This window comes from Zingiber officinale, chromosome 5B (genome assembly GCF_018446385.1).
Source record: "Zingiber officinale cultivar Zhangliang chromosome 5B, Zo_v1.1, whole genome shotgun sequence".
Lineage (NCBI taxonomy): Eukaryota > Viridiplantae > Streptophyta > Magnoliopsida > Zingiberales > Zingiberaceae > Zingiber > Zingiber officinale.
In genome coordinates this window covers 134956576-134975642 of record NC_055995.1, presented here as the reverse complement: position 1 = coordinate 134975642, position 19067 = coordinate 134956576, and the positions used below count along the sequence as shown (strand labels likewise).

At 44.3% G+C, this 19067-nt stretch overlaps 2 protein-coding genes across 2 annotated transcripts; one reads left to right on the top strand and one right to left on the bottom strand.

Moving 5' to 3' along the window:
* Positions 1 to 675: 675 nt before the first annotated feature.
* On the bottom strand, positions 676 to 12412 carry LOC121987083. Its single transcript, XM_042540988.1, has 8 exons — positions 12258 to 12412; positions 12061 to 12174; positions 11311 to 11978; positions 11013 to 11204; positions 1986 to 2138; positions 1791 to 1926; positions 1039 to 1706; positions 676 to 945 (listed from the first exon to the last, which is right to left on the bottom strand). Exons 1-8 carry the CDS (start codon positions 12371 to 12373, stop codon positions 743 to 745), a joined length of 2250 nt encoding a protein of 749 aa, XP_042396922.1. The 5' UTR covers positions 12374 to 12412; the 3' UTR covers positions 676 to 742.
* A 3143-nt stretch (positions 12413 to 15555) lies between these two features.
* LOC121986144 (probable mannitol dehydrogenase) lies at positions 15556 to 17762 on the top strand. The gene is made up of 5 exons (XM_042539966.1): positions 15556 to 15717; positions 15804 to 15917; positions 16001 to 16514; positions 17046 to 17199; positions 17319 to 17762. The coding sequence occupies exons 1-5, from the start codon at positions 15602 to 15604 to the stop codon at positions 17519 to 17521; spliced, it is 1101 nt and encodes a 366-aa protein (XP_042395900.1). The 5' UTR covers positions 15556 to 15601; the 3' UTR covers positions 17522 to 17762.
* Positions 17763 to 19067: the final 1305 nt, after the last annotated feature.

Below are 19067 nucleotides of genomic sequence, written 5' to 3'. Positions count from 1 at the left end.
GACTCAATACCCAATCAATTGAGGTTTGTTCGATCAAGAACAAAATATTTTCTTTTAAATTAGGCAGTCGATCAACAATGATCAATCAATTAATATTACAACGACTAATTCAGACGCAACAAGCAACTACAGATGGAAGTTTCAACGTCAAGATTCATATAAGATATTGTGGATAAGTTTACTCATGATTGTCACATCAATAACATGATAGCATTTATGGAGAAGATATAATAGAAGGTAAGGTGTTGCAAAAATGAAATATCTATGCAATGTAAACAACTAACGCCCACACTACTCTTATCACATTAAAAAGTTTTCTTAGAAATTTGTAAGAAATTTCTCTACCTTAAGTATGCGAAAAATGATAGAATCAAGAGTGAGCTTAATTCCTAAGGGGATTATAGGCCATGGATTACGAGTTTGGAGTTGCCAAATACATTAAATCAATTGCGTACTCTGATTTGATTATTTTGTGTTCTTTCTTTATTATAGAGTATCACATATATTCTTTTAAAAGGCCAATATCGCAAGAAGTGAAATTAATAAATCATGTAAAGAACAATCAAACGGACATGTATACACGAAGCAATTAAACGAACTTTTATTTCAATTTCACCAGCATCCCATTACAAACTTAAATTGAGGAAAGAAAAATACATATGAGAAGGTAAGGAAAAAGTAAAGGCAAACTACAATTGCTCCCTCATGCATGCAACAATAAACTAATTCCTCACACTAGATCTTAAGCAGCACTCAAAGTGTTCCCGATATCGATAACAAATCGATAGCGGACATCAGCCTTTGCGACCCTCTCCATGGCTTTGTTCACATAATCCATGCTGATAAGCTCGATATCCGCAGTCAGATTGTGCTCTGCCGCAAGATCTATCATCTCCTGAGTCTCCTTCATCCCACCAATTGCACTCCCTACGATAGACTTCCCGCCTGAACTCGATCAAACATCAGTGCACAAAGCACAAGAGCTAGTCAGAAATAATGAACATGGAGAAAGATAAAGGGCAATGGGTGATTACGTACCTAGAAGTAAGGGGAAAGCATAGATCTCTAATGGCTTCTCTGGAGCACAGACCATGACCATTTGTCCAAAAGTTTTGAGAAGAGACAGCAATGGAGTCACTTCATGAGCTGCTGAGACTGTGTTGATTATGCCGTCCATGGTTCCCCAAGCGGCCTTCATCTCATCGGGGTCTTTGCTGACCAGGAAAGCGTCGGCGCCCAGTCGCTCGACGGCCTCCTGCCTTTTGCTCGGCGACGTGCTGATCACCGTCACCTTGGCGCCGAAGGCCTTGCCGAACTTGACGGCGACGTGGCCGAGCCCGCCGAGCCCCACCACTCCGATGTGCTTCCCGGGGACGTCGAACCCGAAGCGCTTCATGGGACTGTAGACCGTGATGCCGGCGCAGAGCAGCGGCGCGCCGCGGTCGAGCGGCATGCCCGCCGGGAAACGCACCGCGAAGTGCTCCTCCACCACGACGGAGTCGGAGTAGCCGCCGTAGGTGACGGTGCCGTCGACGTCGGTGGAATTGTAGGTGAAGATCATGCCGGGGCAGTGGTTCTCGAGGTGCCCCGCGCACTCGTGGCAGCTGCGGCAGGAGTTGACCATGCAGCCCACCCCGGCGTGGTCGCCCACCTTGAACCTGTCCACCTTGCCGCCCACCTCGGTGACAACGCCGACGATCTCGTGACTGCAACGCCAACAAATTAAATTCCGCCAATACAATTTCGAAAACAGAGAGCAAGTCCAAGATCTGGATGCATAATTAAATTACCCAGGCACGATCGGGTAGACGGAGTTTTGCCACTCGTTCTTGACGGAGTGGAGGTCGGAGTGGCAGATGCCGCAGTACAAGATCTTGATGGTCACATCGTTCTCCCCATTTTTCCTGTCAAGCATTTCGACGACCACTTCTCAGGCAATTGTCCGATCATCTTTCGGAAGAATATTCCTACACAGTATAATTAGCAGTACGTCCGGGAGAATGTGAAAGGCGAGAGGACGCCGGAGGAGTCTCTGGCGGCCCATCCGAAAGCAGGGCTGCGGCGGACCTCCTCCGGCGATGCGGCGGCGATGTTCCCGTTCTCCATGTATTGTTCGTTCTTCGACGCACTGGCTAGTGCTTCGTTAGATGAAGTGACGGTTAAATTGGGCGAACAAGCGAAGTATTTGAGGGGCTTAAATAGGAAGGTGGATCATGGATCAGTGACGTAATCAATAACTCTTTGCTAGCGGTTGCGCAACTGATTACGTTTTATCTCCCAATTCAATATGTGAGGGCAAAAGAAATTGATAAAACCATTCGAGAAGAAAATAATCAAAGAAAAAATTCTCACAGTAAATTCATGTTTTTAAAATATGAACTCCAAAATTTTTTGATAGAGATTCTAATTATTCTCTATTTATTATCAAAATAGAAGATATAATGTTAATTATCACGTTAGGCAAAGATTTTAATGAGTTAGGCAAAGATTTTAAGCTGGCGTGACCAAGGAATTTGTTAGCTCGATAACTCAATATCTGTGAAGATGGGAGAACGATAGATGGCCTTTGCCGTCGCCAAGTCTAGCGGCCACCGCCGCCGCATCCAGTATACTGCCGCTGCCGAGTCCAGTAGTCACTATAGATCTATTTTCTTGTAGTGGCAGCCTCTGCCGCTGCCGAGTCCAGCAGTCATCGCGACCACTTCTAGTGGCCGCTGCCGCCCCCCGAGGCCACCTACAACGACAGTCACCAGTCGATCCACGACCACCACTAATTTCACAACTATTGTCATCCTTTGATTTGGTATTGTGCTGGCCTGTGAGCCATCGTTGTATTTCGGCCTACGAGCCGTGGTGGTGTGTTCGACCTGCTTGTCGATATTATATCCCGGCTTGCGTGCCGACGTCATCTTTCGGTCAGCTTGCTGCTAGTATCTCTTCTTAGATTTCCCACAAGAATAATTTGTAGGTGCAGCGGAGGCCGACAAGAAAGGGGTGAATTGCCTGAAAAAAAAAGTATACCCTCCTTGTCTTTCAACTAAAAAAGATAGCAATAATTAAAAATTAAACTTAACAAAAATAAAGAAAAAGAACTCAGCAATTTACTTGGTTACAACCAAGACGGTTGTTAATCCAAGGCAGAAGAAAAACGCTCTGAAAAGATCTCCTTCTCTGAAGGCGGAGAAGTCTTTTACACAATGGAAAGCTCAGACAAGTTGCTAGGAATGACTACAGAGTTGAAAGAACAATTGATGAATAATTCCTAGCTCCGGGGGCCTTTATATAGCCTCTGAAAATTCTATCTCGGAGGTCCAAGGCGCCTCCAAGGGAGTGAGCGGATAGAACTTTATCCGCAGCGCAAACAATCATTTTGACCAGATGAAGGCGCCTTCATCAAGCCTTGAAGGTGCCTTCAAGGTGAAGTCGCCTTCAAGCCTTGATGAAGGCGCCTTGAGCAGGTTTTCCAGCATACTCGCTTCTCTGCTTCAACTTCCGAAGTTCCGTTCTTTTGGGTGATTCTGGCTAACCGAAATAGGGCTCACCCGAACCCAATTTCCGGCCTTCTCCTCGAGCAGCCTTCCTCCTCGGCTTAACGTCCCTCGAATGCCGCGCATGTTCTTCTCGCCCACCGGTGTACTCTTCCGCAGCTCTCTCGTACTTCGGACGTACCGAGCCCGTCGGTTCCCTTCCCGTGCCGTCCTTCTCGCTAGCTGCGTCTTCTGCTCGACTTCCTGCGCTCCTAAGCTCCTACACACTTAGACACAGGGATCAAACACAAAGCAGGACCTAACCAACTTGGTTGATCACATCAAAACAACCACGGGGTCTAACAAGCTCCCCCTTTTTGATGTGCATCAACCCAAGTTCAGGTCAGGATAAAAATAGACAAACAGTAATTTTAAAGAAAATTACTTAAACTAACATGTTAAGCATAAATTTGCAATCAATAAAATTATAACTATTTAATTTAGAGTTAAATAGAATATTTCAGAAAAAAAATTAAAACTCAAAGTTTTGAAAAAATTCTCTCCCCCTAAACTTGTACTTTTTCTCTCTCCCTTTAATCACAGCAAAAACGGGGTAATAATAAGAGAGTGTGAATTTCTGAGCAAAATGAATTTTTCAAAAATAAATTCTAACTAAAATGAACTTTTAGAATTTAAAAAAAAATGACCTTAAAAAAAATTCTAAGTAAAATTTTTGAAGATTTTCAAAAACAATATTTGAAAAACTTTCAAAGCATTATTTAATTCTTTTTAATGTTTTTTCATAAAGTTAATTAAATATTTTATTTCAATATTTCAGCTTCCAGGTCGTGGCGAGACACTAGCCCTTCTTGGTTATTGGAGCAACAACCACTTCCTTAGACAAAACCTCATAGAGAAATTTTAACGTTTAATTTTCTTGCTGGAAGCTTTAATAATAAAAGAAATTTAGTCTAATAAAGCTTTTGGAACCCAATAGAGTATTAACTAGAAACTTAGGGGGTATATAATTCTTGGGTATTTCCTAAGCTGACCTTGATGATGTTTAACATACCAATTTAATTTTCCATAAATCCTAAGTTTTGACTTTTGAACAACATTTGTTTTAAAACATGCATCAGTTTTTAAATTTTCAATTTCTAATTTTAAATTATCATTTTCTGATTTTAATTTATCTAAAATTCTATTTAAGTCGACATTCTCTTTTTCTAATTTGAATAAATCTTTAGAAAGAGACTTAATAAATTGAAAGGACTGAGTCGGGGTTAGATTACGTACCTTACTTACCTGACTTAGTGATGCTCCCCCTTCACTGCAGCTTTCTTCCTCTGATGTTCCTCCCCCTTCATCTATGTTCATCTCTGAGCTTGACTCTTCTTCTAGCTGATGGTTAGCCATTAGCGCTAACCCCGAGAAGGCTTCGACGTCAGATTCGGAAGAAGACGAATTTGATCAAGTGGCCTTCAGGTTCTTCTGTTTGGAGGAAGATTGTCGCTTTTCCTTTACTCTTCCCTTTTTCTTCAATTTTGGGCAGTCATCTTTGATGTGTCCTTCTTCGTTGTCGTTGTAACAACAAACCGTTTTTCTCTTTCGCTCGTGCCTCTTTGTCTGCGATCTAAATTTATTAGAGTTGAAAAACTTATTGAAACGCTTTACCAGTAGTGCCTCTTCTGATTGGCTGATCGAGGATTTGGAGTCAGAATCGTTTGTTCTTGACTTTAAGGCAATGTTCTGACTTGTTTTCTCCACTTCTTTGGGCTCTGTAATCCGAGATTCGTGAAGTTCAAAAGTTGAAAATAAATTTTCTAAAGTACTTACCTCAAAGTCCTTAGAGATGTAGTATGCATCTACTAAAGACACTCATTCTGGAGTTCTGGGGAAGGCGTTGAGCGCGTACCGGATCGAGTCCCGGTTCGTTACTTCTTCTCCAAGGTTGCTTAGTTGAGTTATTAGCTCCTTAATCCTTGCTTGGAGTTGCGCTACCTTCTCGCCTTGGTTCATCCGGATGTTCGTAAGTTGAGTCCAGAGGATATCGCTTCGGATGTACCTTCGTGAAGCTCCAGGAATTTTTCCCAGATGTCTTTCGCGGAGTCGTAGCTTCCGATCCGACTTACCTCTTGTGGTGGCAGCACGCTAAGCAGGTGGAACTCTGCCTTTCCATTAGCGACAAAATCGGCTTGCTCCTTCTTGCTCCACTAATGCTCTTCTTTGTCTTTCGGAACTTCAAAACTATATTTCATAGTTAGTAAAATATCGAAGTCGGTTTTAAAAAATACCTCCATCCGGCGTTTCCACATCGCGAAGTCTCCGTCGAACTTCGGGGGTTGAATGCTTGTTCTGGCCATCTTCTTGATCTTCGTGCTTTAGTCGGCGGTTAGACCTCTGAGGCGGTCTGGCTCTGATACCAATTGTAGGTACAGCGGAGGCCAGCAAGAGGGGGGTGAATTGCCTGAAAAAATAAAGTATACCCTCCCCGTCTTTCAACTCAAAAAGATAGCAATAATTAAAAATTAAACTTAACAGAAATAAAGAAAAAGAACTTAGCAATTTACTTGGTTACAACCAAAACAGTTATTAATCCAAGGCAGAAGAAAAGCGCTCTGAAAAGATCTCCTTCTCTGAAGGCCGAGAAGCCTTTTACACAATGGAAAGCTCAGACAAGTTGCTAGGAATGACTACAAAGTTGAAAGAACAATTGATGAATAATTCCTAGCTCTAGGGACCTTTATATAGTCTCTGGAAATTCTATCTCGGAGGTCCAATGCGCCTCCAATAGAGGTCCAAGGCGCCTCCAAGGGAGTGAGCGGATAGAACTCTATCTGCAGCGCAAACGGTCATTTTGACTAGATGAAGGCGCCTACAAGCCATGATGAAGGCGCCTTGAGCAGGTTTTCCAGCATACTCGCTTCTCTGCTTCAGCTTCCGAAGTTCCGTTCTTTTGGGTGATTCCGGCCAACCGAAACAGGGCTCACCCGAACTCAATTTCCGACATTCTCCTCGAGCAGCTTTCCTCCCAGACTTAACGTCCCCCGAACGCCATGCACGTTCTTCTCGCCCACCAGTGTACTCTTCCGCAGCTCTCTCGTCCTTCGGACGCACCGGACCTGTCGGCTCCCTTCCTGTGTCGTCCTTCTCGTCTTCCGCTCGACTTCCTGCACTCCTAAGCTCCTGCACACTCAGACATAGAGATCAAATACAAAGCAAAACCTAATCAACTTGATTGATCACATCAAAATAACCACGGGGTCTAACACAATTATCATTGTCATCTCAACAAGTTGATTAAATTGCTCACTCTCTTGCCCACTTGTGTTTGTTAGCTTGTCACACAATCCATATATATGTGATAAAACAATTTACACTCTTCGCTAAAGCATCTTGTTGATGTTTGTTATGGAAAAAAAAAGTCAATGGAGATATTCATGCCATGGGACAAATTCAAAATATTTAATTAATTTTTTAATCTTCAAGTATCTTTATTTAGTTTAAGGGGTACCCTAATTTAATTTACGTAGATGTCTTTATTTTTTTTTTAATTATGTATTTTTATTTAGTTTACTATTTTCAAATAAAGGACAAATATTTTCAGAGCAAGTAGAAATTTTATTTAATTCAATTATATTCCATTCACTTAATTATAATTGGATATATAGTTAGATTAGATTAAAATATTTTAATGGGGTAAAAAGCGATGTGCTTATCCCAAACGGTTAAGTATCATTGGTCCCACTATAAGATATAGACAGATAATGTTGAATATGTGTGAATGGAGAAGAGGATAGAAGCTCCATTGTGAATAAGACTTTAGTCCAATATTGGGAGTTTCATGATATGTTGGTTAGTTTATATTGATTCACATGCATTGAGGATGTGAACAAATGCATGGGGAGAGACTCTCTCTCACGCGTGGGTACGTAGAGGGGGGGGGGCTGCAAATCTAGGGCCCTGATTGCACTAACCCATGTTGACTTGTGCGCGGGCATGATCTATGCGCCTCGAATATCGGACCGGTTGAGACAAAATTTACCTAAGTGGAACAATCAACCTTTTGTTGAAAACAATCGAGTGATAATGAATGAGGGATCACAGGCAAAGGACACACAGCAATACAAGTATAATCTTCACCTTCATTCTCTTCTCCTCTGTCGTGCAACTCCTGCTCGGCAGAGTACCTAGCAATCGAGTGTTGAAGTACAGCCGAAGGTGGGCGAACCTATTTCCCGCTCGGGCTCCTCTGCTCCCTTCATTCTCTCCTCCTCTGTCGTGCAACTTTTGCTCGGCAGAGTACCCATGATAGCAATCGGGTGTTGAAGCACAGCTGGAGGTGGGCGAATCTATTTCCCGCTCGGGCTACTCTGCTCTTTCAGTCACTCGGCCTGTCTGCTTCTCGCGATCGGCCACTTGCCCGGTCAGCCTCTATGCTCGTCAACTTTGTCCGACTGACTCAGCTTGACCGATCAACATTTCTCGCTCGGGTTGCATTTCTGCTTCACCCGACCGGCCTCAGCTAGCTCGACCTATCTGCTTTGCCCAACCGGCCTCTCTGACTGCTCAGCCTGTCTTCTTACCCGATCGGTCTCTCACTCGACCTGTCTGCTACCACTGAGAATCCAGGGCCCCGATTGCACTAACCCTTGTTGACTCCTGCGCGGGCATGATCTATGCGCCTCGAATATCAGATCGGTTGGGACAAAATTTGCCCAAGTGGAACAACCAACCTTTTGTTGAAAACAGTCGAGTGATAATGAGTGAGGGATCACAGGCAAAGGACACACAACAACACAAGTAGAATCTCCACCTTCATTCTCTCCTCTTCTGTCGGGATTCCAGACTCTCGCCCCAGTACGAGTTATAAGTGAGCATGCTCTCATGACCAACGACCTCTCCATTGGGATTCCAGATTCTTGCCCCAGTGCGAGTTATAAGAGAGCTTGCTCTCACGTCTCCAGACTCTCGCCCCAGTGTGAGTTATAAGTGAGCATGCTCTCACGACTAACGGCCTCTCGTCGAGATTCCAAACTCTCGCCCCAATGCGAGTTATAAGTGAGCTTGCTCTCACGCCTCCAGACTCTCGCCCCAGTGCGAGTTATAAGTGAGCATGCTCTCATGACCAGTGACCTCTCAATCGGATCTTCTGACTCCAACCTCAACACAAACTACCAGTAAGCATGTTTTCATATTCAGCAATTCAGGGGATCACACAAAAGGAGAAGTGCCAAAGAAAAGAAGGAAAGATAAAAGAAAGACATGAACAAAGACCCACAGCATAGCCTGATCGACATTTATTTGATAAAGTTCAAAGGCATTCTTCAAAATGCATATCATCATACTAGGAGCACAAGTAGTGCCAACTTCCCTTTCAATTAGCAGGGTCAGGTTGACATTGGTAGCTAGCTCGACTTGCTTGACCTGCCTTCTCCTATCGGATTTGTGTCTGGATCAGCTCTGCCTTGATACACTAAAGAGAGCGATGTTGTTAGGCGATAATTTCACCTTTTAGTCGACTTTCTTCGCAGAGAAGGGTCAGAGAGTATTCATGTTTTATCTTCAAATAGGCGATAAAGTGAGTTTGACTCTCCAGATATGCATAAGCCTTATACTTCAAGGTCGCCTCAGCTCAAGTCTGAGACTTAGCGGCTAGCCAAAGTTCTTCCATCTCTCGATGAAGGGAAGACTGAAGGTCCCTGTTCTGCGTCATCTCCAATAAGGCCTCATCCTTCTGGGCAAGTAATCGAGTCAAATGAATAAGTTGTTAGTGTAGAGAAGACATTTCATCATGCTCCACTATGGATTCCATGGCATGAAGCATAAGGATGTAAGAGGGGTCAACTCTTCTTAAAGGGATAGAAGTGAAAGGGTCATCCTCAGGGCATGCAACAGCATATCGGAAATAGTATCGCATTTAAGGACACGATGTGTATCCCAAGAGCTGGGGATTGAGGCAGCAGCTCAAATGTCTGAAAAAATGGTGCAACATCGGTGAGCATGGTGAATTCCCAAGGGTCTGGGTAAAGGGAAGAGTAGTTAACGTCATTACAGCGAGGCCAACTGTGACCGGATTCTGGTCTAGTTAATCGGACCTAGACCTCCTCAACTAGACTTGGGAGAGGCTTGTGATACGGCGCATAATGGTAGGGCTTGGTTAAGGGGACGTGGCAGTCAGAAGTCAAGGGGACGTGACGGTCAGAAGTCAAGGAATCGTGACAATCAGAAGTCAAGGGGACGTGCCGGTCAGAAGTCAAGGGGACGTGGCAGTCAGAAGTCAAGGGGAGGTGACAGTCAAAAGACAAGGAGATGTGGCAGTTGATATGCGGAATGGGACCACAAGAGGTCATCCGGTATATAGAGCCAGAGCAGGGTCCATCGATCGAGAAAATAGATCTGCGGCAAAAGGGCGATCAGAACCCGACCTGGCTTTACCGATCAGGGGTTGTCAAGCTGGCCTGCGTGAGCAAACTTATCACCCTAGGTGGGGTCGGAATCATAAAGGCCTACAGAAGGGGCCCGATCAGGCTGTTCATCAGCACTCAACAGACCAACCAGGACTGTTTCAATCTTATCCGGGCGGAATAGAAGGCACTATGCGACAACAGGTCAAGGAATCGTAACCACCTGTCAGAGAATATCTGTTGTATGTTAGAGAATATTCCAGCGGTTGGGATCATCTGCAAGTAGAACCTTCGTCTAGTCTATAGGAGAAGGCCACGTGTCCGTCATCACTCGACAAGCCCTGACACCCGACATCCTCTTACAAGGGTCGGTCTCCAGAAGGTACGTATTGTCATATAAAAAGGGGTGTTCTCTCCCTTGCACAGGTACGCTCACTCGCACACTTGTCTACTTTTCTTCTTCCTTCATACACTAGTTTTCTGGGGAAAAAGTATCTGACCTGAGCGTCGGAGGACCTGCTCCGGGGACTTTTTCCCTGGTTCTTGGTCTCTAACGCTTCGTGTGCTTGTCTGAGTGTGTGCAGTGGTCTTGTACCACTGGCGTCGGCCCAGCAGTTCTTCCGGGCCACGCGGTGGTCCGTTCTCTGAAGCCCATTCAACCGCGGCATCACAGTCTCCTTCCCGTCAACGCTAACAACACTTCATCCGATCTTCTTCTAACTCAGACCCCGAACAAGATCAGTCAACATAGAAGACAGCTCATCACCTCGCTCCACTCCGGTTCATAGAGATGCGGTCAATATTACAGTCACGTCACACCGACAATTCTTTCTTCTCAAATTCCCAACAGGATCAGTGTTCTTTCTTTATCATAGAGTATCACATATATTCTTTTAGAAGGCCAATATCGCAAGAAGTGGCATTAATAAACCATGTAAAGAACAATCAAACGAACATGTTTACACGAAGCAATTAAACGAACTTTTATTTCAATTTCACCAGCATCCCATTACAAACTCAAATTGAGTAAAGAAAAATACATATGAGAAGGTAAGGAAGAAGAAGTAGGGCAAACTCCAATTGCTCCCTCATGCATGCAACAATAAACTAATTCCGGACACTAGATCTTAAGCAGCACTCAAAGTGTTCCCGATATCGATGACAAATCGATAGCGGACATCAGCCTTTGCGACCCTCTCCATGGCTTTGTTCACATAATCCATGCTGATAAGCTCGATATCCGCAGTCACATTGTGCTCTGCCGCAAAATCTATCATCTCCTGAGTCTCCTTCATCCCACCAATTGCACTCCCTACGATAGACTTCCCGCCTGAACTCGATCAAACACCAATGCACAAAGCACAAGACCTAGTCAGAAATAATGAACATGGAGAAAGATAAAGGGCAATGTGATATTGGCATTGGCGATTAATTACCTAGAAGTAAGGGAAAAGCATAGATCTCTAATGGCTTCTCCGGTGCACCGACCATGACCATTTGTCCAAAAGTTTTGAGAAGAGACAGCAATGGAGTTACTTCATGAGCTGCTGAGACTGTGTTGATTATGCCGTCCATGGTTCCCCAAGCGGCCTTCATCTCATCGGGGTCTTTGCTGACCAGGAAAGCGTCGGCGCCCAGTCGCTCGACGGCCTCCTGCCTTTTGCTCGGCGACGTGCTGATCACCGTCACCTTGGCGCCGAAGGCCTTGCCGAACTTGACGGCGACGTGGCCGAGCCCGCCGAGGCCCACCACTCCGATGTGCTTCCCGGGGACGTCGAACCCGAAGCGCTTCATGGGACTGTAGACCGTGATGCCGGCGCAGAGCAGCGGCGCGCCTCGGTCGAGCGGCATGCCCGCCGGGAACCGCACCGCGAAGTGCTCCTCCACCACGACGGAGTCGGAGTAGCCGCCGTAGGTGACTGTGCCGTCGGCGTCGGTGGAGTTGTAGGTCAAGATCATGCCGGGGCAGTGGTTCTCGTGGTGCCCTGCGCACTCGTGGCAGCTGCGGCAGGAGTTGACCATGCAGCCCACCCCGGCGTGGTCGCCCACCTTGAACCTGTCCACCTTGCCGCCCACCTCGGTGACAACGCCGACGATCTCGTGACTGCAACGCCAACAAATTAAATTCCCCCAATACAATTTCGAAAACAGAGCAAGTCCAAGATCTGGATGCATAATTAAATTACCCAGGCACGATCGGGTAGACGGAGTTTTGCCACTCGTTCTTGACGGAGTGGAGGTCGGAGTGGCAGATGCCGCAGTACAAGATCTTGATGGTCACATCGTTCTCCCCATTTTTCCTGTCAAGCATTTCGACGACCACTTCTCAGGCAATCGTCCGATCATCTTTCGGAAGAATATTTGCATGCACAATTAGCAGTACCTCCGGGAGAATGTGAAAGGCGAGAGGACGCCTGAGGTGTCTCTGGCGGCCCATCCGAAAGCAGGGCTGCGGCGGACCTCCTCCGGCGATGCGGCGGCGATGTTCCCGTTCTCCATGTATCGTTCGTTCTTCGACGCAACAGCTAGTGCTTCGGTAGATGAAGTGGCTGTTAAATTGGCGAAGTATTCGAAGGGCTTAAATAGGAAGGTGGATCATGGATCAGTGACGTAATCGATGACTCTTTGCGAGCGGTTGCGCAACTGATGACGTTTCATCTCCCAATTCAATATGTGAGGGCAAAAGAAATTGATAAAACCATTCAACAGAGTGGATGAAGTGAAGAAGAATTAGTCAAAGAAAAAATTCTCACAGTAAATTCATGTTTTTTTAAATATGAACTCCAGAATTTTTTGATAGAGATTCTAATTATTCTTTATTTATTATCAAAATAGAAGATATAATGTTACTTATCACGTTAGGCAAAGATTTTAAGCTGGCGTGACCAAGGAGTTTGTTAGCTCGATAACTCAAGATATATGAAGATGGGAGAACGATGGCGTGGGATCATAGGACAAAGTACGTGAAGATTGAAGAAGAACGGCATCAACAAATGAGAGAGTGCACGAGGAGGTGCATTGGATCAATGTAAAGTGGGAAAGTGAACTACATAAGAGAGACGTGACTGAAGGATGTCATGAGGAGGAGTCGAGGGCTTGATGCATATATAAGGAGACCTCAAGGTTTAGAGAAATATACAAACGACGAGGATAGATAATAACTCTTAATATCAAATGGTCAAACAAGGGGAGGTGAATAATGATCTTTCAATCTACAAGTGTAATTTAAATTAATTTTGCCATGGAGATAACGAGGTCAAATGCAATTAGCACAAAAAATATTAATAGATAATAAATTTATTTTTTAAAATAATAAATTAAAATTGTCATTGTCAACTCAACAAGTTAATTAAACTGCTCACTTTGACTTGCCCACTTGTGTTTGTGAGCTTGTGACACAATCCATATATATGTGATAAAATAATTTACACTCTTCGCTAAAGCATCTTGTTGATGTTTGTTATGGAAAAAAGTCAATGGAGATATTCATGTCATGCCATGGGATACGATCTGCGCACCCCGAATGCCACTCCACTCAGGTTGTCTGTTTCTCCCGATCTACCACTTGCTCGGTCAGCCTCTCTGCTCGTCAACTTTGCCCGGCTGACTCAGCTTGACCGATCGGCACTTCTCGCTCGGGTTACATTTCTGTTTTGCCCAACCGGCCTCTTTGACTGCTCGGCCTGTCTTCTTGCCCGATCGACCTCTCGCTCGGCCTGTCTTCTTGCCTGACCGGCCTCTCGCTCAGTGTACTCTCTGTCTGGCCGAACTTGCTCGGCCTTACTGTCCGATCGGCCAATCTACTGCTTGTCTACCTGACCATTAAGTCCGCTCGGACTTTGCTGCTCGAATTCGAAGCTCGGTCTACACTGAGCAATTAGCAGAAACTAGCTCCTGCTGGCAGTCTGAGATTATTCGCTTAGGTCATCTCGACTGTAAGTTGAATTTAATCTAGTGTAGTTTAAATTCAACTAATACCCCATAAATCTCCGATAATAGATTATTTTTGTCCAACAGATAAATCAAGATATATAGTGGCCTTCTAGGTGGGTGGGACATTTTCTTTCATAGGGAATGAACCTCACAAGATTCGACCCCTCATCCTAATGTGATAAACCACCACCTGGTCCACCTGAGTACCAACTCTCTTACGCCTTTGGGAGTAAATTAAAGTACTTTAAGATTTATACAAAAGAAGACCTTCACCACATTTAGGATGAAAATAAAGTTGTTAAAATGGATTGGACCCATCAATTCGATCAGAGTCGACATGAAAAATATCATATTAAGGTTGGAGGTTATTAGATTCGGGTTATGATCAAGTTGATGTTTGGGATTGAGATTGGAGTTTTTTGAGTTGAATTAGGATCGAGTTATCAGAATTTAAGATTTAGAAGTTTTTTAGGTTAAATTAAATTTTATTTTGAAAATTAAGATATTTAATGTATGTTAGTGCAATAATGATAAAATATAGAGATAAAAGTATAGAATTATAGATTTTTTTTTTTAAAAAAAAAGTGTTTTCCGGGTGAGATGGGTTATTCGGGTTGGTAAGGTGTTTAGGATTTTCTAGCTGAGTTCGACTTTGGGTCGGATTCGGATTTAAATTTTTTATAATATTTTTACTCTCATCCAATTTGAACATATTCGACCATTCAAAATGACACCCCTAGGTGAAAGGAACCTTCATCCTACTCCTATTCCTAATCCACTTGAGATCTCCTTTTTGGCATTATTGACTAATTCAACCCGACCACATGTCATGCATGAAAGAGACCTTCCAACAAATTTTGAGCGCAATTAGTATATATAATCTATCTAGATTAGACTATCTAACCTTGTTTGTCTTTATCGACTCACCTAGTCTGTTCAATTCGCGTCAAGAAAGCTTAACTGAGTGATTAGTGCACGAAGAGCTCGTTTTATGCCCCTTCAAATTGTATTTCTTGTGATATCTTCATTCTTCTATACCCATCAAAAGCACTCCAATGATTAAAATTATTCAAAGACTGTCAGCCAAAGTCTTAAACCCTAATATTTAGTCAAAATTACCCCAGTAATAATTAAAACTATTTCAAATTTATCAAAATTATTCAAAGTTAATTAAAATTACTTTAATTCCATCAAAATTACTTTGATGATATTTTAATAATTTGAAAAATAATATAGAGAGAGAAAAAATAAAATTGATGAGCCATTAATTTATATATCTATCTTTTTTTTTTTAATGCATATCGGCACGCAAATAATTTTGATAAAATCATTATACTTGTATTGAAATAATTTAGTCTAATTTAAAATATTAATCGACGGAGACCAAAAACGGCACAATTTAGCGTCATCCATGACACAACCATACCATAAAAGCCCCACCGCCCATTGGACGCATCTTCTGCCATGGCCTACCATCAATTATTGCTACCGCCGGCTGCATTCAATCGTTCACAAGAAGCACTCGGCGAGTATCAATTGTGTGCTTCCTAATTTATTTTAATGATCAATAAAAAAAATTTTGGATCAAACAATCACTCCAAAATTTATTAAAATGTTAAATTATTTATAAATTTTTTTTCTCTAAATAGATTTTTTTTTTTCTTTCTCAAATTATTAGCATAGAATATTGGATTCTTTGGCCGTCCCACAAAATATTGGATTAAAAAAAAAACTTATTTAACAACCACCTCTGCCCTCTCTCTAGCTCCAGAACAATCCGTCGAGGAATTAGCTATGGAGAACGGGAAGGACGCCAACACCTCGCCGGAGGGGGCCAACTGCCGCCCGGCTTTCGGATGGGCCGCCAGAGACACCTCCGGCGTCCTCTCGCCCTTCAACTTCTCCCGGAGGTACTGATAATTCTGTTATGCATATTCTTCCGGAAGATGATCGGATGATCGGCTGGGAAGTGATCGTCGAAATTAATTCTCGACAGGAAAAATGGGGAGAACGATGTGACCATCAAGATCTTGTACTGCGGCATCTGCCACTCCGACCTCCACTGCATCAGGAACGAGTGGCACAACGCCATCTACCCGATCGTGCCTGGGTGATTTAATTCGTGCATCCAGATCTCGGACTTGCTCTGTTTTCGAAATTATATTGGGCGAATTTAATTTGTTGGTGTTGCAGTCACGAGATCGTCGGCGTTGTCACCGAGGTGGGAAGCAAGGTGGCCGGGTTCAAGGTGGGCGACCACGCCGGCGTGGGCTGCATGGTCAACTCCTGCCGCAGCTGCCACGAGTGCGAGCGGCACCTCGAGAACTGCTGCCCCGGGATGGTCCTGACCTACAACGCCACCGACGTCGACGGCACCATCACCTACGGCGGATACTCGGACTCCGTCGTGGTGGAGGAGCACTTCGTGGTGCGGTTCCCGGCGGGCATGCCGCTCGACCGCGGCGCGCCGCTGCTCTGCGCCGGCATCACGGTCTACAGCCCCATGAAGCGCTTCGGGTTCGACGTCCCCGGGAAGCACCTCGGAGTGGTGGGCCTCGGCGGGCTCGGCCACGTCGCCGTCAAGTTTGGCAAGGCCTTCGGCGCCAAGGTGACGGTGATCAGCACGTCGCCGAGCAAAAAGCAGGAGGCCGTCGAGCGACTCGGCGCCGACGCTTTCCTGGTCAGCAAAGACCCAGATCAGATGAAGGTAATCCGCTTAATCAGAGCCATCCATTTTATATATATATATATATATATATATATATATATATATATATATAGAAAATCATTTTTTAGTGATATAAATAATTAGAATTATCATTTTTATTTTTTTATTGATATTTTTAGTTGACTTTAACAAAATATTATTTTATAATCAGGGTTTAAATCACTTTAATATTTAGATTTTAGATCATAAGTGACAAGATAATTAATTGGTGTCAGTCAATTTGTTATTTTAATAATTTTTAATGGAAAAACATCTTTTCGATGATAGCTATATTGTTTATTGGACCCTAAAAATATTATTTTATAACTGAAAAGAAATAAAAATAACTAGGATTTATGCGCACTTCAATAAGTAAATCATAACTGACCCGATAAACCAGCCCAATTGATTCTGGTTCTGGTTCTGTTTGAGCCTACGAGCGTCTCCTTTGAACGGTGTGATGATTAAGACATGAAATATTATCACATAAGATCGTTAATATCTAATATTGGTCACTATGCACATTTTTAGGCTGCAATGGGGAGCATGGATGGAATAATCAACACTGTTTCGGCGTATCACGATATCGTTCCTCTGCTGTCTCTTCTAAAAACTCATGGAACAATGGTCATGGTGGGTGCCCCTGAGAAGCCACTGCAGGTCCCTATCTTCTGCTTAATTGGGGGTAATCACCTTCGTTAACATATCGCATTCTCAAGTCTTCAACTTTTTCGATAGGTCACTTCTGACTTTGTTTGCTTGCTGGTTGCTTTGATGATCGATCAATCGATCGATTGAGTTTAGGCGGAAGGTGTCTGGCAGGGAGCAACATTGGTGGAATTAAGGAGACACAGGAGATGATAGACTTTGCCGCGGAGCACAATGTGGCAGCAGATATCGAACTTATCAGCATGGATTATGTGAATGAAGCCATGGAGAGGCTTGCGAAAACGGATGTCCGCTATCGATTTGTTATCGATATCGGGAACTCCTTGCACGCTGCTTAAGGAGATGAGAAGGATTGTGGCTAAGTAATTTGAGTTTGGTATCATGGTTCTACCTTCTATTTGCAACACAAGATATGACTATGTAGTTCTTGGATAAACAAGAGCTGCTTTGTATTGTTTTTCTTTTCTTTTTTCTTTCTGTTAAGTTTGCAATGGAATGCTCGACTATTACTAAGTAATGGATATGCTCAGTGGTGCAAAGCTGAATGATAAAGAAATATTAATATTTGAGTTTGTATAATATTCTAATTTGATTAATAATTGTGGCTTGAATTTGGTTTGAACTCGAGTTTAATTCAAATTGTTCGAATCTTGATCCTAATGGAATCGACCTGGTTGAGGTTGACCTGGTTCAAATTGTTAGGTCAAGGTTGACCTGGTTGACCAGACTCGAGTTGACTTGACTCGAGTTATGTTTTGATGTTTGACGAGTTATGACGATGTTTGACGTGAACAGAAAAGTTGTATCTTGATGTTTGACAAGAATACAAGCTTGGGAGATTGTGGGTGCAACTCGTGGTCAAGGTTGACCTGGTTGACCCGAGGTGAGGTGACCTGACTCGGAAAAGTCCAAGCAGGGAGCTTGGCATGGGAAAAGTCCAAGCAGGGAGCTTGGCACGGGAAAAGTCCAAGTATGGAGACTTGGCACGGAGAAGTCCAAGTATGGAAACTTGACATGGGAAGACGGAGAGGGCTCGGTAGCTCGTTCTCCGGACAGTGGTCAGAGAGGGGGAGCTCGTTCTGGACCGGATGGAAGTCGGAGAGGGCTTGGCAGTTCGTTCGAGGTCGAGAGGGCTCGGTAGCTCGTTCTCTGGACCGGATGTGGAAAGTCTGGTGAGTGAAGCGGGGAAATCCTAGGCAGTGAAGCTAGGTGAAAGTGGAAGTCTGGTGAGTGAAGCCGGGCATTGGAAAGTCCTGGTGAGTGGAGCGAGGCCCTAGTGAGTGAAGCCGGCAGATTGAAATCTGGTGAGTGAAGCGGTAAAACCCTAGTAAGTGAAGCTAGGTGAAAGTCCCGGTGAGTGAAGCGGGCGAGGAAAATCTAGATGGATCAAGGGTGATCGGACATCCGGTGTTGGGAAGTCCAAGTAGATCAAGGGTGATCGGATGCTTGACGAGAAAGCCCAAGTAGGTCAAAGGATTGACCGAACACTTGGTGGAAAATTCTAGAAGGTCAAGGGAGTGACCGGATGCTGAATGATGAACCAACAGTCAAGGTTGACCGGATGTTGGTGTAAAGCCTAAGGTTTAGGGGGGGAGTTTGGGCGAGCCCGGACACGATGGCGTGCTTCACGAACGCGCCGCCATCGGTGCTCGACCATGTGAGTTCCGTGGCCGTCGTTATCGATCGGCGAGACCGTCGACGGTGCCGGGACCGGTCGAAATTGACGAAGGACCGATCGCCGATGAGGATGTTGCAGATCGGATTCGTGAACGACGCGTTCCCGAAGTCGCACCGACCCTTCCAGGCGGGCGGCGGCGGAATGCCGTGGTCGTCAAACGAAGGATGGCCGGGGGTGACGCCGGTGTCTAGGAGGCCGATGATGAC